The 21,683-nt window shown below is 42.2% G+C and overlaps 1 protein-coding gene across 1 annotated transcript in view; it reads left to right on the top strand.

The window, feature by feature from the left end:
* Nucleotides 1-10,919: 10,919 nt before the first annotated feature.
* nxph4 (neurexophilin 4) overlaps nt 10,920-21,683 on the top strand; it is an 81,010-nt gene continuing 70,246 nt past the window's right edge. Inside the window, exon 1 of the mRNA XM_079579339.1 lies at nt 10,920-11,395. Coding sequence (XP_079435465.1) covers nt 11,342-11,395 — 54 coding nt within the window. The 5' untranslated portion in view covers nt 10,920-11,341. The remainder of the gene's footprint in view (nt 11,396-21,683) is intronic.

Raw genomic sequence — 21,683 nt, 5'->3', positions numbered from 1 at the left:
ATGTTTTTGAATATTGCCACCTCTTTTGGACACCTTTATGACCAGTTCATATGAGCTGGAAGAGATTTATTTGGACTTTGTAGCAGTTTTATGTGAATTGGCCCAGGAATTACAGAGAAATTAACAATAAATTAAAGGGGCTAGATGCAAGTTGGCCATTTTATACTCACTACTGCCACCTCAGGTCATATGTGTAACTGCAGCGTCTATATCAAGCTCGTGCATGACGGCACTTCGGATCCGAATTAACACCTTTTTGAGTGACAGTGCAGGATTTTAGAGGCAGTTGTGGGGAATAAGTCTGGGCTCATTCTACACATTAGGACATTGTTAGAACATGTAGGGGGAGGAAAATACTTAATTTTAACATTTTTAAACTCTGCATAGTCCCTTTAAGATAAAAAAATCTGCATTTTGACAATTATCATAGTTACCGCCAAGGAATATTCAGCTGCCCTTCACCTCAATTATAAACTATAGATACAGACGGCCTCGTTGGAATCGCCCATATATGATCAAACAGATAAGGGGGAAAACAAAGAAGAGAAAAATCTTAACTGTCTCCAATTATCCCAAAAACTACTTTAACAAATGCAGAATTATTGATATAGTTTTCTACCCAATACAGATATAAAGACATGGAGAGGAGCAAAGTGGTTCAAAAGCCCATAATTACATAAATAGCGGAGAATGCTAACATGATTCTTTGTGTTAGTGCTAGCTACGACTGCCGTATTTTTCGTTTCTCCTGAACAATCTGTGAAAAAATATCAATATGAACCAGATTTAGACTTTACTTTATTCACGTGTGATAAATAAGTTCATATTCCACCAGAAAATGACTTAAATGAGTGGAAAATTGTGTTTCCCAATAGATCCTGTTTTCCCCTTCGGCGAAGCCACGCCCCCTTCTATGACGAGATGCCGTCTGTATCTATAGGCTCTTTGGAATGTTGTGATGTCACGTAAACACAACCTATTGAAGGGTCCGCCCCTTATTCTTTTGACAGAAGAAGAAGAAGAAGAAAATCAGACCCCCACCAAGCAAACTTGCCTACCCCCGTTCTATTTTCACACATATGTAACCGATTGATTTATCCTTAGATCATCTTTTCATTCTTTTCAATCATCACCCAGATACATAAAAATTCCGGGAAGCTGAGGCGGCTGACGGTTTTTGCTGCTGTGGTCGCGGAAATTGCGAGAAGAGAGTCTACGCACTTTTGGCACCTGCTTTGAAACATGGGAGGAGGAGAGAGTGTAATAACAATATGTGTGAATAACTTGAGGAGACCGTTTTGAAGCCGGGAGCCTTTTAAGAAAGTTTTGCATTTCCTTAAAAAGCCGTGTGTAAAATAAACCGGTTTTGAGCGCCGCTACACGTGTCCCTCCTCTTGAAGTTTATTGCTGTAAAGACTAACTTCACCGGAGTCACATCCTGCCTGTGCCTCTGTCAAAATCATTCCAGGAGCTTATTATGGCCTGTCCTGTTCTGACAGACAGACGTAATCAAATCCAATTATTCCACTTCTCCCGTTGCTCCCCATTAGTGCTCATCTCCCATTCTGCTCTCGAACCCCCTCCTGCAACCAAACATTTGAATGACAATGTGCGTAGTGTGTCCACCCGCCGCCGCACGCCCGCCTCCCCTCTCTGTCTCCGTCTCAGATCGATAGAAAGGAAAACAAAATGACAGGGTTTCATATCTGCTCTGTGATATCCCTCCGACTACACAGGGAAATGACTATTTCCACGCACAAAAGGCTCCATTACTGCAGGCTGACCTCTCATCATTGTGTTCCTTAACCTAGACTTAGACGGCGGCACTGCCTTTCTGCGCACGCCTCTGTTTGCGCGGGTGTGTGTTTGTCGGTGCGCTGTGTACGAGCTCGCGCACCTCTGAGGGAGCGAAGCCAAAGAAACTGTCACTCATCCAGGCGTGTTTGTGCTCACTTCTTTCTACTGTCATGACTATATGGCCTTTTATTTTTAGATTCAAAAAAATTACAATCTTCAAGAGAGATTTCAGATGATTCGCTAATTATTATTTTCCCTCTGTTGCTATTTATTTAGAGACTATAATTACTCCCAATGAAACAAAATCTGATTTAAAAACTTCATCACGCTCTATTCTTGTGTGTTCCAGTTCATCGCGGTCTTCCAGACAATTTATTTAGATCTCCTGGTGACTGAAGTGTTTAATAGTGAATTATCCTCCAGCTTCAAGGCTGAAACTGCAGCCTCATGTTGTGCTGAGGGGAAGGCGCCACTACAGGCGTCCAATACAAACAAAATAAATATGCTGTTTGCTACAAATGAGCCAGGTGAATCTGGGGTCTGGTGATGCAACGGCAGCCATGGTTTATTTTTTTCCTTTTATAACAAGCAAAGTCCCAAGATTCAGAGTCTCTTTTTAAGTGTGTCCTGACGGGGCCCTATTGTACGTGTTCTTTAGTGGTTGGGGCACAGAGGAAACTTTTGCAGAACATGCAAACTCAACACAGACGTAAGAGTTAATGGTGTATAAATATACACTTGAGGCTGAGAGTCACTCAGATGATGATGAGCAGGATAAAAAAAGATGAAGGGTGAAGTCATCAGGAAAAGGTTGTTTGAAGATATATTTTATTTTGCGACATAAGAGATTAAACCTCCTCATAAACCACGTAACCTCAGCTCTGTTTGAGTCTTTTGTACTAAAAACAAAATGTTGTCAGTGGCGACGTTTAGGGCATTTTAGGGCGTCACGGTAGCACAGCAATTAGCGCTCATGCTTCAAAGCTAGAAGGTCTCGGGTTCGATTCCCACCTGTGTGGAGTTTGCATGTTCTCCCCGTGTATGTGTAGGTTTCCTCCGGGTACTCCGGTTTCCCCAACCACTAAAAATATGTACTATGGGTTCCCCTCTGGAGCCAGGACTACCCTGAAAAAAAAACTTCTTAATCTCCTCAGTGGGACTTTCCTGGTTAAAGCTGCTCTTAGTGATCCCGTTTTGCCGGTCCGGCACCGATGCATTACCAATAAGCTCCTCTAGATGCGCCACCATGTGCGCCACACTAGCAGACTGCAGGAGAAGACCAGCGCTGCACCGGTTTATTATAATAGATCCATGCCCTCACCTCACAGCACACCCCCAACACACCCTCGACCCCCCCGCACCATGTAAACAGAAACACGTGAACAACAGATCACAAATGTTTGAAGCAGCAGATGCAGCAACAGTTAGCGGCTAACAGTTTATGACAGACGTTTACAAAAACAGGGTGAACTGACAAACATCTGACCGACCTGCTCTGATGCAGCTGAAATCCTCGTGAAATGTCTGTTTGTTTATTAATCCAGTATCTACAGGAGCTGTCAGGTCTTTTTCCTCCTTTTTTTCCCTCATAAAGCAAAGCAGCACCGGAGGAGAGGCTGAGGCGTTCAAGGGTTGCAGGAAAAAAAAAGTACTGCACTGTAAACTTAGTTCTAAATGGAATATGTGGATGAATATATGTTTCACACAAGATGAGATTTCCGTAGCTCATTGAATGCAATCAGAGCAGCGTGTGATCTAAACAGTGTGGAGGGGAGTGAGGGGCATGGGCGACAGGGGAAAGCCAGGTGAGGGGAGCAGAGCAGGTTCACTACTCAAAACATTTCAAAAAGACATCCCTTAAGGCAGCTATAAATAAAGGTCAAATTTAAAAAAAATTGCAAAACATTACATGGTCATACAAATCAGATAATCCAATGACCAGCTCTGATACGTTTACATTCTCTTCAGAAATCTGAGAATCCAAAACTCAGCTTCTTGTGTTCGTGTTAGACTAGTGAACACAGCACAGGTTTAGTAACTCAAAAGTCTGCGGTTCAAACTCGTTTTATTATCTTAAGTAATTGAAGTAGTAAAGTAAAATACAAATAGCACAAACTGGGCTTCAACTTCCATTACAAAGGTGCAGGTGAAGAACATGGAACTATGATTTGAACAGTAAATAAACTCACAACGCTGAGGATGGAGTAATATTCCGCCATATGTGCATTGCCTTGACCACTCGACTGTTGGAAACACACTGTACTTTCTCTACAAACAAATTACAGATTTATTTTGTGAATCATTTTTGTTTTATTAAAGATTGGGTATAATGCTTTTTTCAATCACATAGCACCAGTCGATAGCACACTGCAATGATGACGAAACCTTCTGTTGGTCTGTTAACGCAGTAAATTAGAATAACTGCCTTGTATAAAATTGCTTTCTCAAAATGGCTGTAGTGAATGTCTTGAAATAGGCCTCTGTCTCTTTAAAAACCTCTGACCCTTTCCGACACACCCCCTCCACACGCTGTCTGTGGCATCAGTGGGGAGGGGGTTCTGCTGAGGAGCAGTGGTTGGTTACTCGGCTGGTGACGAAAGCTCGGAGGCGTCTCCAGGAGGTGGGGGCGTTCCTAGGAGGACTCAGGCAAACCTATCCCTAAAATGCCTGCCATCAGAGTTTTTACAGATTACTCAAAAAATACGTGAATGTGCCAAGGCAACACTTCAGGCATGTTTTTAATGAGGGAATGACATAATAACATGATGTAGAGCTTGAAAAAGTCGATTTTGCATAATACTCCCCCTTTAATATTTGTTTTTGTGATATTAGTTCGGCCTCTTCACTGTATTTTCCTGGTTAGTTTATGCATAAGAGAGAAATCAGATTATATAAATATCAGATAATGTACATCAGATTATGCCGTTTCCACGCCACGTCAATAATCTGAGAACTCTAGAAATCAGATCAGGTTTTTGGTCTGCATGTAAACGTACCCAGTGATATCTTCTGTTAATGCTCGAGTATCTCCACACAGAAGTAAGGATAGTTTCATGGAAAAGCAGCAGTGACAACCACAGTCAGACAAAACCCAAATAGCACCTTCTTATGAAAACGTATTTCTCTGACTCATCATAACGAGTTTGCAAGTGTGCGGACAATAACATGAGAACTTTGTGAATGATGTGGCGCCGAAAACAGCAGTAATCACACAAATATAATAGTGGTGAGCGGAGACGCGATGGGAGCGTGTTCATTCATTTAGCCTAACCGTACGAGGAGCGGGCGACTCAGAGAAGCTGCGTCGGTGCTAAGTGGAACAGAGCAGAGAGCAGCTGGGCCAAATCTACCTGCCACTTCCAATGTGTATCAGAAACACAGCCCACACCAGCCTTAGCGCCGGGAGAGCGGAGAGGAGCCCCGGCAAATGGGCTGTGGAACATGCAGACCGCATCAACACGTCACCAACGGGAGTCTTTTAATATGATAATGGGACGGTTTTTGTAAAGCTGAATTCTTGTCTCACATAAAAGAGCTCGAAATGATTGAAATCGTGGACAAAACGGAGTCTGTATGTGGATTGTTTTTTGTCGTTTTGCCTGGAGTTTTATTTTCACAGACCTGTATTGTATGATTGTATGATTGTTTCCCTCCGCAGTCCAAGAACACCTCTCTTTGTGGTATATTATTTGGTTGAAAAAGCAAACTGGCATACGCGGCATAATAATAGACCAGTAAAGAGAAGCTAAAACAAAAAAAATCTTCACATTTGCACAAGCTGGAAATCATAGAAAGAAAAAAAAAAAAAAAGTATGTGTTGTTGAGGTTTGAGGACATCTCTCGTCTCGTCCAGGAGGCTTCTTCAGCTTTGTGTTTTCTCTGATTTGAAGAACTGGAATTTATACAGTTCATACACCTGACATTTTCTCCTAACCGTTGTTTACCAAAGTTGGTTTTCGGGCTCATTAAAATCAAGTATCTTAAGACTGGATTCACTGAAGCGCACCTGCTCATTGGCCACCCCTATGTCTATATTATGTTGTGTTTGAGAAATAGCTTTTGTAAGGACTTCAAATGTATATAAAATCTAAACAGTATATCTTCATTGACTATTGTGATGGCCCCGCAGCCCTCGAGGGATTAAGTGGGTGGGACCAACAATCAGGGGCATCTGGGCCCGGTGTCCCTGGCTCCTTTAAAGGAACAGGCCACCGTTTTTACATACTGAGATATGTTCTTCCCCGAGCTTAGACGAGTTGATGCGTACCTGTCTGGTCTTTGTGCGTGTGCTGAGTCACGCAAAACGACCACAGATGTTGTTAGCATTTGGCCCCTCCCAGTACATTCCTATGGCTCCAAACGGGGGTGAAGTTGGAAGCTACCGCGCCCTTCCACAGGCACGCACAACGACCAGACAGGTACGCATCAACTCGTCTAAACTCAGGTAAGAACATATCACAGTGTGGAATAACTGTGTCCCCTCAGTCACGCAAAAAGACCAAAGATGTTGCTAGCATTTGGCCTCTCCCATCATATTCCTATAGCTCCAAACGGGGTGAAGCTAGATGCAACCACGCTCTTCCACGGGCACGCACAAAGACCAGACAGGTACCCATCAACTCATCTTAACTCAGGTAACAACATATCCCAGAATGGAAAAACGGTAGCCTGTTCCTTTAAAAGGGCTGCACCACTCATGCCTTTCCTCTCTCTCCTCACCCCAGGATGACAGACGAGACCATGCAGCGCTTTTGCACATTGAATCTATTTTTGTACATAGCCTTATAGCCTTGTATTTTCTTTACTCTGAATCTCTATATTCTTTAAATAAACAATGTCTATTTTTTATACTTTTGTGTGGTCCCCCTTTGTTGTGGGCCTTTGAGCCATGGGTCATAACAAAAGTTTTTCTCATTTTAAACAGAAACACAAACTTCTCTCCCACAGCCTGTCTGGTGCAGCCCTCTACTCCCCTGTGTTATTCCGTGGTGAATATGAGCCTAAGATGTTAGCAGTCAATCCGTTAAATCCTCACAGTGTGGGCTCAGGATTGTCCTTGTTTGCCTAACACATCCCTCAGATGCTCCTGTCTTCTGCGCTGACCATTTCAGACCAAGAACAGCCCACGGCAGCTCAAGAAAACGCATCTACTATTGCTATGTGTACAACAGAGTGTTTTCCCTCCCCATTGTCATCTGACCTATGCCTCATAAAGATGGCATCGAACTCCGAGTGCAGTGCCTATATTCACGCATGTACAGTTGTCATACTCTCGCTCTGTCTGAGTCTTGGTAATCCTCTCCTGCAGTGATTCATTCCTTCACAGGGAGGCAGTACTGTGTCACTCTCCTTCCAACACACAGCAATGCACACAATAGGCCTTATTTCAAACAGGACTTCTCATTATATCCGCCATTGGAATATTCATAAAGTCCTGAGATGACTCTGGAGGCTTGGACTGACTGTGAGCAGCACTTGCAACGCTCATGGGTATAAACGTAGCATGTGTGGACTAACTGTGGGACTAACTTCCCAGGTAACAAAATGCCTAAAAGGTAATGCATGGAAAAGAGGGTCAAAAGCAAAAGCTGCCAACTGTAAGATATGCTTTAAAGGGATATTTCAGGATTTCTGACATAGGGCCTCATTGCCTAGTAATCCAGAGTGTTGTTGATTTCTGGAGATTTTTTATTTTTTAATTCATGCAGTCCTTATATTTGAAGAGTGCTGGGCTAGTGCAAGGCTAGTGCTAGGCTAGTGCATGTCTATGGTAACTAGTAGCCTGCATTAAAAACCTCTTCCAAATCATGGGGTCGTCCTCCAAACGTTGCCACATCTGATTTGTAGAAAGCTCCTTTGTGAATTCCAGGTGTAGTAATGCCGGCCGCAGGTAAACAAACTGCTGTAGATCTGGTAACCAAATCACAGATCGCATCGCAGATCACTCCACTTACAACCAGGAAGCTCATGCTGCTCAAATATAAGTTATTTTAAATGCTAAATGGTTATATTAAAAAAAAAAAAAATCGGTCAACACAGACATTTATATGGGTAATCTGGTTTTATAAGTGATTTGCCTCAGGTGCACTGTGCTTGGGTCAGACTGTTTTTAATGCAGGCTACTAGTTACCATAGACATGCACTAGCCTAGCACTAGCCTAGCACCACTAAACTCTTCAAATATCAGGACTGCATGAATAAAAAATAAGAATATCTCCATAAATCAACAACACTCTGGATAACTAGGAAATGAGGCCCTATGTCAGAAATCCTGAAATATCCCTTTAAAGCCATTTGAGCGTCTTTGGGGTATTTTTGCAGAGAAACACTTCCTTTGTTGAAAAAGGACTGAATATGTAGGACTGGATTTAGGGGGCAGAATAACTACGGTGTCAGTCAGTGAAGAGATAATGAAATTCCCCATGAATTTAAAGGGACTATACAGAGTTTAAAAATGTTAAAATTATGTATTTTCCTCCCCCTACATGTTCCAGCCATGTCCTAATGCAGGGGTCCTCAGACTTTTTTCTTTGGGGGCCACATTGTTGTTCCTGACTGTGATGGGGGGCCGGACCGGGTTGGCTATTACATAGAATTGTATGACCCAGAGCAAAATGCCTCATCGTGAAGTAGAGATGACTCGCCTGCACAGTCGTCCCCACTACTATATCCACAAGAGCAACACTTGATTCAGGCTCATATTTGTTTCACTGTAGCGGTTTGCAAAAATAGTGATCAAGTCTTCACACTATTTTAATTTCCATTTATTTATAGTTTCAAATAAAAAATCATTATGTAATGTGACCAAAGTAATAACTTCTCACACTTGTATTGTGCTTTACAAGCCTGTGTCACAAGTTTCTCAAAGTGCTGTCGTCATTATTCATTCTCTCCACACTCAGTGGTGGTAATCTTTATTTACCACGGGGCTATAATGTGTTTATATTCTGATCTCTTATGTCAGTGCCCTCTGCTGGACACCTGTGGAATTATTTTTTATTTATTCAAATTGCCCCCTAGTGGCTGGAATGAGTAAACTGGTTATTTAGTTAAAATATCCTAACTCCGCACAGGAATGGGCTAGAGACTTACTTTTTTTTTTGACATACTCAGAGATTTGTGCTCTACAAGTCGGGGGCCGGATTAAATCATCTCGCGGGCCGGATTTGGCCCGCGGGCCGTAGTTTGAGGACCCCTGTCCTAATGTGTAGAATGAGCCCAGTTCACCACAACTGCCTCTAAAATCCTGCACTGTCACTCAAAAAGGTGTTGGCTCTGAAGTGCCGTCATGCACAAGCTTAAGGTGCAGTTACATGTACGACCTGATGTGGCAGTAGTGAGTATAAAATGGCCAACTTGTATCTAGCCCCTTTAAGTTTCGGCACCCAACACTTAAATCAATCTCTTAACCCCCACCTGAACCGAGCACCTTTTCTCTGGTGTGGCTTTACCCAAATCTCAAAAAGCTTCTTGAAAAAAGTGTCAAAAACGAGATGAAAACACAACAACAATGTGACCAAAAAAAAGATGAAAAAGCAACAAAAACACATAAAAAAAAAACCTCCTACGCCTTAGCTTTTAAATGAGGCGTTACACTGTTGCTCTCTAGACAAGAAGCTTTTAGATTTGGGTAAAGCCGGATTGGAGAAAATAGTTAAGTTAAAGTTTAATTCTGATAGGAATTAGACAGACAAAAAGAGAGACAAACTCAGACCCGACCAATGAGCAGCAGAGAGAGAGAGGGAGAGAGGAAGAGAATGACTTTTATGCATCACATGATTTTGACAGCTGTAACAAGTTGGCTCTGCCCATATTAAAATATGCGCAGTATGTGTGTGCATTACATTTGATAAGCGTTCTTTTTCCCAGACGCTACAAAAGAGGCATCTGTTCACAAACATAATTACTAGAAACGAAAAACATGGACTGATTCACTGAAGAAATGAAGTATCTTCTTTTTACTCATATATTTATATTATACTTTCAGAAAGGTCTTGGAATGTTGGTATTGACGGCCTTTGTTCAAACAAGCCTCATGTTGAATGTGAATACAACACGTTTTGTTTTTAATCTCTTAACCCCTGCCTTAACTGAGCAGTTTTCCCTCAAATGTTAATTGTCCCGGTGTCAAATGCAATCGGAATCTTGATTTAAAGCAGCACTAAGTAACATGTTTACCTTAATAAATCCTTTTCGTAGTCCCTCAGGGGGTAATACAAGTGTTGATGGGATGATTGGGGGGTCTTTCATCTCCCCCTGGTGTCTCTGGCCAGAAAAAACACACTTGCAACTTTGCCTGCACCGGGTCGGAGGCGCTATACACACTATTAGAATCACGAAAAAGAAGCTAACAGGCCAACAGGCAAAGCTAGCTGCGGGCTAGCACCACTTAAACAGTATTTACAGCCAAGTTTGAGCAAAAAAAAAAGATCTCCATTGTGTAATTGGATGTACAATATCCCTCTCTCCCTTTGTCTTTTCTGTCAGTGTAATATTTACTCTCACGGACAATTAATGAGTAAAAAAACGCAACATGCTACGACACTTTTCTCCAGTTTGGCTTTACCCAAATCTGAAAGCGTCTTGGAAAAAAAGCCTCAAAAGAGCGACAAAAACACAATTAAAAAAGTGACAAAAAGCGCGACTAAAGAGTGATGAAAAAGCAAGAAATGGAGACAAAAATGCGATGAAAAAGTGATGAGAAAAAAGCATCAAAAAAGCACAGACGATGAAAATGCAACAAAAACATGACACAAAAAAGAGAAAAACACAACAATGTTTTCAAAAATGTGACAAAACGTGGCAACAAAAAAGTTACGGTCAATTTTGTAGGTCTTAGTTTTCAAATGAGCCATTACCCTGGCCTATAGGCTGCAAGCTCCAGTCGAGAAGCTTTTAGATTTGGGTAAAGCCGAACTGGAGAAAATGTGCATGGTAAAATAAAATACATATTGCTATGAGGAGCGGAGAAAATATGCACTATGCTTTTTAAAATCCCCTCTTTAAACACATAATTACAGGTGGGTAACCCATTTCCAAAGCGCGCGTAATTATGACCAGTGTGCGTAAACAGAACCCGCCGTGCGCCATGACGCGCTCACGGTGATAGTAGAGAGAGCGCGTGGATGGAGGAAGAGGAGGCGGAGGGACGGAGAGGGAGCGCGTACCGGAGATCTCTCCAAACCATGCGAGCCTAAAACACACGCCGGTGGTCTTCAGAGCAGAGTCACGCGGCCGGAGTGACCTCGCGCGGAAAGCGTTCCAACCACTTCGACATGAGCGGAGGATGCGCCACTTGAGGCGGGAACGGGCACCGCTTTTGTCAAAGTTTGTCACCGCGAGCCCCCACCGTGACTGAGAGTAACACAGACAAGCGCACAAGTTCACGCGCCCGCACTTTGACACACTCCTGGGATTGCTTGGATTCGGGGCGCGCGTCTTTACATGTCCATCCTGGGAGACAAGTAGTGCTGTTTTTTTTTTTTTCTTTCTTCCTTCTGAACCAGTCCTGTTGTTGGGAAGGTCGGCGTGTAAGGAAGGAGACATGCAGCTTCTCGGCTGGAGCATTGTCCTCCTTTGTCAGTGGATCCTGCACAAGGTGAGTTTACTCCCACCAACTTTTGCCTCTTGTTAGCACTCTCCATTTCTGAGGTTATTTCTATATTGAAACATTTCCAGACTCTGTGAAAGAACATGCCATATTCAACAACATGGGCACACACTTTCCTCTCACTAAACTTTCGGCTGTGGCAAACATTGAATGCAAAAGAAAATCGTACCATTTTTTAACCGAAGACTTCTTATTATAAAAAAGAACAAGCAAACTCCTACTCCTAACTATATGTGTTTCTACTAATAAATAATCAACCGTTATTCCTTAATTCACACTTTTCTTATGAACAAGCCTAAACTTTTACAGCCACTGATCAATCTTCAATTTTCGCTTCCTCACCCACATTTCCCTCCACAATTAAAACCGAGTGTTTTCTTTTCTGTTTTTTTTTTGCGTGTATTCCTATGGCGACTCTGCTGCGGCCCCTACACTCCAAGCAGTGTGAGCGGTGCTTCCTTCTTTATCTATTCATCTATTTGCGCTCGCAGCCACTTCCTCTCATTTTCTCCTCTGAAGTTAAATACGCCCCTGGCTTGCCATGTGTACTTGTTTCAATCCGGGCACGAGCGTGGCACAGACTCTGCTGCTGCTGCTGCTGCACCCACACCAACCTCATCATTACTATCGTGATTATTGTGTGGTTAAATATAACACCGTAGTTCCTCCTATGTGCACACAATGCTCTGAATATTCCCCTCTACCCCCCCGTCCCCCCCCTGTTATAATAAGTGTGCTGATTTCTTGTTTTGCTAGCGGTGATAATAGCTGTTTTCCATCATTCATATAACGGACTGGCTGGAGCACAATGGAGCCTCACACAATAGCAGGGGTCTGTCCCAGCAAGTGCATGCGGCGCGAGCGTGTGTGTGTGTGTGTGTGTGTGTGTGTGTTAGTGTGTGTGTAAGCGCGAGGACTCAAATGAAAAAGAATAAAAACATGACCTTTCCCTGTAATCCACCTCCACTTTCTGCACCACAAACTTAAGTCATAGAAAGAAAACATTTCATTGGGCGACGTGTATGTTATGAAGAGCTACATGTGAATTTGTCTTATGCTCGATTTAATACGGTAAAAACCTCATTTGTGATCCGTAAAGTGGGCCTATAGAGGAGAGGACCGTCCACTTATCCACAATGTGATCAAACCCAAACATCCAGTATAATTTTCCTCTATTGCTATACGACATATTTCCTAAATTCGTTCTCTTTGAGGATACCCAAAATGACAAATCTAGTTATAGCGATAAAAAGTTAGAACCTTCTTTGTCTAGAGCCCATCACTTCATCACCTTAATGCCTTAAGACTGCAAGATTCTGACGTGTTTATGCGTAAAGTGTTGAAAAACAGAAATAGGTAATGTTTCTTTGCACGCCGTTAAACACGCACTAAACAATTTTACGAGTACCGAAGGGGACCAGGAGCGAGAAAATACGAGTAGCTCAATTTTTCCCACAAAAATGTCCGATACAGTCGAGCGTTATGATTTTCTATGAGGCTCACAGACGGATACACCTCAGCGTGTTTTAGCAACGGGCAGAAGCAGAGTTCGGGAGATGTGAATCCTCTGTTCATATGAGAGTGTGACCTGCGATTTTTGGATCCGATCCGATACCGTGTATTACTCAGCCTAGTAGTCGATACTGGCGCCGAAACCGATGTGTTTTTACATTAAACTGCGTTGAAATACGTGGAAAAAAAGACTGTTATGTTGCTCACCTGTTCAAACTGAATGAGCAAAAGTAATTTCAATGGACAAACACTGCATTGATCCAACATCCGAAAATGAGCAGTCGATACATTTAACACATTTTTAAATAAATCAAAGTATCTATATTTGGAGGGAGACTTGATCCTGGTTCCAGTATGAAAAATCTTCACCACTGACCAGCATAGACGTTGAGCTCATTATAAGAACTGTATTAAAAACAGCATAATGGGATATTTGCTTCCCCTCTTGCAACAATAGCAACAGCATAATTCAAGTAAGAATGTTTTATATACAACAATCTCAATATTATATAGAAGTGAATCATTCTGTCATTAATCCATTAAAATGCCGTCTTATTTTTATGTATTTCATGAGTTTATGTGACTGGCCTGTGTCCAAAAGCCTGCCTGCTGCTGGTTTAAGTGCTAAACGTGCACGCTGGACCACACGGTGAGTCGGGGCTGAGCGCGGCGCCTCCTCTGCTGTGCACACATTGTTTTTCCCACTAATAGCATTGACGCCTGAGTTTAGCCTTTTAAACACACAGCCCGTAGCCCGCTGGCAGATTGGTTTGAGCTACCATTGTGACAGCTATAAGAACACCTACGCTGCTCGTTTTTTTCTTCTTCGGGAGATTGAATGCAAATCATTTCTCCCGCAAAAAGTACAGCATGAGCAGCTGTGGGTTCAAGAGTCGCAGAGTTGATCGAAAATTAGATCATATCAGACGCACTGGTTTGTTGTTGTTTAGGGCGGGGTTTGGGGAAGCGGTCGTTTGATGCTTCGGGGCCATTCTGCACGGGGCCCCTTAAGTACATGCACTTCTCTTTTCTAAAAAACATCTTTTGGAGAAATAATTTTAAATGTGTTCACCTGTACTTGCATGCCTTTCTTGAATGTTTATGTGTGCTTTTTTTTCTGCCACATACGACAAAATATCATGTCTATCACAGTTTTCTCTCTAATGCTAATTGTCCCGGTGTCAAATGCAATCGGAATCTTGATTTAAAGCAGCACTAAGTAACATGTTTACCTTCATAAATCCTTTCCGTAGTCCCTCTGGGGGTAATACAAGTGTTAATGGGATGATTGGGGGTCTTTCATCTCCCCCTGGTGTCTCTGGCCAGAAAAACACACTTGCAACTTTGCCTGCAACCGGGTCGGAGGCGCTATACACACTATTAGAATCACGAAAAAGAAGCTAACAGGCTAACAGGCAAAGCTAGCTGCGGGCTAGCACCACTTAAACAGTATTTACAGCCAGGTTTGAGCAAAAAAAATGATCTCCATTGTGTAATTGGATGTACAATATCCCTCTCTCCCTTTGTCTTTTCTGTCAGTGTAGTATTTACTCTCACGGACAATTAATGAGTAAAAAAACACAACATGCTACGACACCTGCAATGGCCTCTAGGGGCATGAGTTACTTAGTTCTGCTTTAAAAGCATAATATGCAAATCTAATCACATTTGCAATACATTTAAAGAGCAATGATGTAATAGTTCCAAATAGGGCAGGGTAATAAATTGAAATTTCATCGGAATCGCAATCTTTACTTTGGTCAATTTCAATAATCGTCATAGGACTTTATAATCGACAGCTTTACAGCCATTTCTTTGGCACAAACAGTACCTAGTTTGGGAGCTTGATCGAGACAATGGAAGACTTGTGTGTAAATGAAACTGAAGGAAACCTTTTGTATTTGTTAGGGCTGAGGTTATGAATCAGCGAGGTGTATTTAATTTATTATGAAAAAATAAAATTGAAAATCGAGATCGATCAATATGGGGAAAATGATCGTGATTCTTTTTTTTCCCAAAATCGCCCAGCCCTAGTTCCAAAGAATAGTTAGTTAAATAGGCTTCTTTCTCTCTCACAGGCCCCCAAAGGGAACACCTTGCCACAGGCCCCCTTAATGCTGCAAGCGGCCCTGCACATGGTTAGCTGACATAACTTTGAGACAAATTTACTTGCGGAATCGGAGAGAGTAAGGAGGCCAGAAGTAGCAGACAAGGAAGCAGAGGGATGAGCAAGTCTTGGGTAACACTAACTCAATTTAGTGCATCCTTAGCGGTCACTTAGAAGTACTTAGAGGTTGAGGCATTAAGTGAGCGAGGGGAGAGGAGGCGCGTAGGAAGCGTGACATTTTCTCAAATATATCTTTTCTATTGGATTATCGTGAACACATTGTGGGTGTATTCGTCTGTGGATATGCATGTTAAGGCCAGCAGTGGAGTATTGCACTCCACCTTTGGAAATGATATCTGCACTAACAGTGCGGCGAAAAGCAGAAAAGGCGTCTGAAAAGCTCTTCTTACCGTTTTGTGCTCCCAGTAGGAACAATGGCATTAGCCGGCATCTCAACCTGACGAAATCCTCTTATCTCCCCCCTCTCATACAACAACTAGCAGTATACCCCCGGGATATTACAGACACTGAGTCACTTTAATTTCATTATATATATATATAGTCCCACTTCCTTTGCAATCCCGTCTCATAGTGGAGATTTGCACAGCTTTGCATTTTAGCTCGTCCCTGCGCCGAGTTCCCGGAGAAATGCAGTGGTGGACATGTGTTTGTTTGCAAGCTCATCGCAAAACAATAGGTTACATTCAAGATGTTTCACAATTTCACATCATAATGGTAGGTGGAGGGCACGGGAGCATCCATGGGTACAAAGTGATGAAATCTGAGGGCTGTGGCTAGAGAGAAATTAACCTGTTGTCTGCTATTTTAGGGTTAGGTTTAGGGTTTGGAATTAGGGTTATGGTTAAGGACGGCAAATGTGATGTAGAAGGTTTTGGCTTTGAGGTATCGCACTGGCATATAGGCTGTAAGCTCTCGGGCCTGATCTTGTGTGTCAAAACGCAGACTATGGCGTAACATTTTGTGCTAAGGAGGAGCGTGCTTTGTGATCTTGCCACTCAGACTTAGCGCATTTAAGGGGTACTGGGGTGGAGATATGCTTTATCCTCCAACCAGATCAACTCGGTAGAGGGGTTGTGGGGGAGTGGGGGGTGAACGTGTGCATTTGTTTTGTTTTGCGTTCACGCCAAGAAGGACATGAACATTGTTTAGCTCACGATGGGGTAAATAAAGTTTTTAGTATCATGCTTAAGGAAGAACATAAGGCAGCATGATGTAAGCGAGGAAATGAATGTCAGTGGTGCTCGCATCAGAGCGGTCACCTCCTCTTGTGACGCCCTCTCACAAGTGGCGAAGGCTCAAAGCACATAGCGCCGCCACTCAGAAAATAATTGTCCAAGAGCCTGCGCCCTCTGTGTAAATACGCTTTGAGATCCTAACGGTTAGGGTTAGGCTTAGACTTACACCGGAAAAATCTTATCTTCGCAAAATGGTTAAAAAGTGCTTGAATTAACACATTTAATGCAAGTTTGAGCAGGTTTGGGCTGTCTTGAAATAAGATCGCCAATGGAACCAGCTTTAAAACACTTGAAATGAGACAAAACATTGCCGATGAAATGGTCCAAACCTACTTGAAATCAGCACAAATTCCAATAATTAAAAGAACAGGCCAGCGTTTTTCCATACTGAGATATGTTCTTTCCAGAGCTTAGACGAGTTGATGCGTACCTGTCTGGTCTTTGTGCGTGCCCGTGGAAGAGCTTGGTCGCTTCCAGCTTCCCCCCCGTTTGGAGCTATAGGAATATGCTGGGAGAGGCCTAATGCTAACAACATATTTGGTCTTTTTGCACGACTGAGGGCACGCACAAAGACCAGACAGGTACGCATCAACTTGTCTAAGCTCAGATAAGAACATATATCTATGTAAAAACGGTGGCCTTTTCCTTTAAGTCATTTTTGTCAAAGACAAGCATTTTTTCCAGTGTAGCACTTATGCCTAACCCTCAGATGGCAGGTAACAGGTTAATGATTCAAAACAAAGTGTCCCATTTTGTGACTGATGAAAAGTCGTCAGAATGGAGCCTATAAAAAGACAGAAACTCTTGTGACTGAAACCGATCGATATAACACTCTTATGGGTTTTCTTTGAAATGAACAATCCAATATGTTTTACGATATGGCCATTTGATAGACAGGATCCACCAACTTGCTGTAGTAATGTTGGCTTGACGTTTTTTCAACTGACTACGGTTTTTAAGGTGTGCTGACAGAAAGACTGTTTCTTGTGTGTGTTGATTTAATTATTATTTTGATGCTTGCAATCAAAACACTTCATCAGCTTTCATTTTAGTCAAAGTTCTGAACATGTTTCTTCTTTTCTCTGCCCTCCAGTTGCGAAACAATGCCACAGTATATATTGCTGTTAGTGTATTGCCTTCTCACTCTCTATCCGCAGATTACGTCTCTCGCTCGCTGCACTCTCACTAAACATGAAGTGCCATATTCCCCGGTGTAATCTGTACAAATTGCATTCTCCCCCATGATTAAAAATGTAATCTGTCGAATCATCCTGACACAAGCAATCACATTATCGCTTTCTGTTACCCCTCACATGATTCATGGGATCAAAGGCGGAACATGCGCATTTTCAAGCACTGTTGCTGAACCAACAATCCGCTCCATTTTTATTTTATTACATTTGTTTGAATTATTATGCCCCACTTTTCCCATTTTGTAACAGGTTGCCTCCACAAGACTAATACCAAAGAGTCTAATGGATTAATATAGAGGTTGCCGACAGGTGGTGGGATCATAGACTGTGAAGAACATGAATGTAGCATCACTATTCTGGAGCCTAAGGGGAAATGGGGGCAGGCTCCGGACATTCCTTGACTTTCCATTAAAAGTTTTTTGTCTCTATAAGTCATTATTAAACACAGGCTGGTCATTCTTTAATGGTCTCATAGCACTTTTCTACCTTCATTAGGCCCAAACCGCTTTACAGCAAGGAACCAGTCATTCATTAACGCTCTCATTCATACTCCAATGTTCGCAGACACTGGAGGCAAAGTGGGTGAAGTGTCTTGCCCAAGATGTCTGTGTAGGCTCTCAGTCGTACAGGAGTTGTCCATGTTCAATGAAGGTTCTTGAGTCATCTTCTATAGTCTGTCGTTGAAGAGTTGAACATTTCGCCTCTCATCCAAAAGACTTTGTCAGGGCTATAAGGATCAGCTCAGCCCGGAGACCAGATATAGACCACAGGGAGGAGTCCTCACCTCTATTGACACCTATACGTTTGTTAAGTGGTGACGTCACAGCTCTACGTCTGGGTTCACAAAGACCGGCAGATGTACGAGAAACTACCAAAAAATTCTTTGATACCACAATCAATATTTCTGAAACTCAACGGAGAGTTACTGAACATACTTATTTATCAGGCCCATTAGCCAAAAATGCTACATCCGGGTTTAGCGGAGAGAAATGCTAACGTCCGAGTCAGCGCAGCAGCTACGCTTAATCCGGAAGTAGTGACTTTAGTAGGTATTACTTTTTTAGCAGTAGGTGCGGCATTTTTGGCTAATGAGTCTGAGAAATAAGTAGGTTCATTAACTCTCCGTTGAGTTTCAGAAATATTGATTGGTGTTTTTCAGAGTTTTTTTCTCGCATGTTTGCCGCTCTCCTAGGACCCGGAAGCGGAAGTCGTGACGTCACACTTATTATCACGTATTGTCACCTGAAGGTAAACATCTTTGTGATTTATGTCTGTCTTTGCAATTCTACATCCTAACGATCTAATTCGCACCTGAGTTTCAGTCGGAACGGCCCTACTCTAGCTGGCCTACTCGCTGGTTACTTCTAACAACCTGCCTATTGATCTGTCCTGGGCTGAGTTTCAGTCGGAAAGGCCCTACTCTAGCTGGCCTACTCGCTGGTTACTCCTAATAACCTGCCTATTGATCTGTCCTGGGCTGAGTTTCAGCCTCTGTAAAACTTCACAGAAGAGGCTTTCTCGACACCGCAGGGAAAGCACAAGTGGCCCTCAGTCTGCTGTTCATCTCCTCCTCAAAGCCACCAACCACTCCTGAGGACAGCGAGGTTAAGATTTTAGCTCGGGAAAAACGCTGGTTTGAACGAGGAGTGAAGGAAGCAGTTTTTGTAAAGAAGGAGAACACTTCCATAAACAGGAAAGGAGGACTTCGACTTCATCTTTCTCCAATGTACAGAAATCAGACCCATAATCTCGAGGGCTCTGTCATGTTAATGAGGCTGAAACTCAGCCCAGGACAGATTAATGGGCAGGTAATTAGACGTCATCAACTGAGATTAGGGTCGTTCCTACTGAAACTCGGGTGCGATTTAGGTCGTAAGGACATAGAATTACAAACACTTAAATCACAAAGATGTTTTCCTTCAGGTGAGAGTATAGCTGTCAATAGAGGGGAGGGACTAAGCCAAGTTGAAATCCTCCCTGTGGTCTTTATCTGGGCCGGGGGCTGAGCTGATTCTTAGTGCGCTGACGAAGCATTTTGGATGAAAGGTGAAACATTCGACACTTCAACTCCAGAGTACAGAAGATGACTCGAGAACCTTCATTGAAGATGTCTTGCCCAAAGACACAAAAATAGTGTGCACCTGCAGGAGCTGAACCCCTGACCTTCTGATACCCCTTTCTTACGTGTTTGTCTTAACACGGGCAACATCGTCCTATTTCTTTCCTTTCGCTCTTTTGGTTTTTGCCCTTTTCTAAATATGAGCTGGCTCCAAACGCTGAACGCTATAGGCTGCCCTCACTTAGTCCATCGCTATTGTACAGTCTACAGGTGGAATATGCCTTTGAACTGTATAATCGTAAAATGTTTTGACCTGTTTTGTGATTGATTTCTCCTGGGCTTATCCACATGAATCACAAACTGTCCTCCCAGTGTCTTGTCCAAGTTCTCACACGCCCCAATCCTTGTTCAGCTTCCAAGACCTCGCAAGATCAGGCATTCACACAGCGGCATGGCTTTTAGCATTAAACAAAACACATAACATAACACGACACAATTCAACATGCGTGGACTTTCAGTTTGGAGATTTCTATCAAAAACAGTGAATAGCCCAGTGAGCACGGCCCACGCCCTCCATCTGACATTATGACAGAATTCCAGAATGACACGAATGCAACCTATTCTCCACCGGAGCAAAGGATCTAATAATACACTTTTCTTTTTTCTTCCTTTTTTTACTTAAAGCCATTCCCAGTATATGCAAACCAAATTACAACTCTCATGGCTTTTCTGAGTGACAGCTCGACTGCAGCGCTGTGAAAAGGGTGTATTATGCCTGGAATTATTGAGCTGCAGAAATGTTATTATTTTAATGGGAGAAGCCACAGAGGTTGGGAACATTTCAGGACATGGCTTTCTTCTTCACCCGGTCTTTTTATGTTGCTGCTACCTGTTTATGTGCAAAGATTTCTAAAGGTCAAAATATCCCTTCATTATCTCGCTTATTAGTTTTTATCTTCGTTTATATTATTTTTTTTTATACACAGCTTGTGTCTTTTGATGCATTGGCCTTTGACAACGTTGACATTTCTTGAATTCTGGTTTGTTTAATATATTGACATGGCTTTTTCATTACACCAGCATTTTCATATCGGCGTGGTGTTGGAGCAGGCAGGAAATAGTGATAACCATGATCAGTGTTGGGGTAGGGCTGCTTGATTATTGAAAAAATAATAATCACAATTATTTTTGTCATAATTGAAATCACGATGATTCAAACGATTATTTGTTGCCTTTAAATAAACTATTTATTTTATATATATATATATTTATTAATAAAAAAAAACTGCTGAATATTTTCTGTTTTCTGAACAGTCATAAAATTACAAATGATTTGAAAAGTATGCCTCGATTAAGGAGAGGTCTCTGTTTCACACCTGCCCCCTGCTGGCCAGCCCTCACACCTGCGCAAGTAAACTGAGCAGCGCGGCCTGATGACATCATCACACAGCGCTGTTTGTTTTTATGTCAGGCAAAAGCATGAGCCGTGGCACGTGAAATGCGAAGGGAAAAGAATCCCAGCGCCATGAAATAATGCAAGTCTGCTTTGCAAAAAAAAAAAAAAAAGTTTTTTCTTTCTATCATGCTAATTTTGTAATCGTTTAGTGTAATAATCGAAATTGTAGTCGAATTTCGATTAATTGCACAGCCCTAGGGTAACGTATCAAAAACTAGGAATATAACATATTACCAAATATAATGCAGCACCAAATCATGTTGCACACTGGTGTATAAGATCTGCAGTTACATGTTGTTAATGTCGTCAAAACAAAACATGAGAGAATGGGGATAGCAAAGGAAAAGGAAATATTTGACTTTTGCTCATTGCCATCATCATTACTATTGCCAAAAGTAACTCAAAGTAGTGTAACTCAGCTACATTTCTGAAACAGTAATATGTAACACAAACATATTACATTTTTAAAGCTGTAACTCCTAATATAGAATATGTTACATTTTTAAAGTAACTTGTTCGTCATGTTCTTGTGCTGGATGAGTATAGTAAGTAGGGCTGTGCAATTAATCGAAGTTCAATTTAGATTATTACACTAGACCAGTGGTTCTCAACCTAGGGGTCGTCTGAGACAAATTTGGGGGGTTGCCAGATCATTTAGATAAGATATACATATTTTCATTAGCATATAATCTA

Source organism: Gobius niger (genome assembly GCF_951799975.1).
Source record: "Gobius niger genome assembly, chromosome: 20".
Classification (NCBI taxonomy): Eukaryota; Metazoa; Chordata; class Actinopteri; order Gobiiformes; family Gobiidae; genus Gobius; species Gobius niger.
The sequence above is the reverse complement of the archived record's forward strand: the minus strand, read 5'-3'. Positions and strand labels throughout refer to the sequence as shown.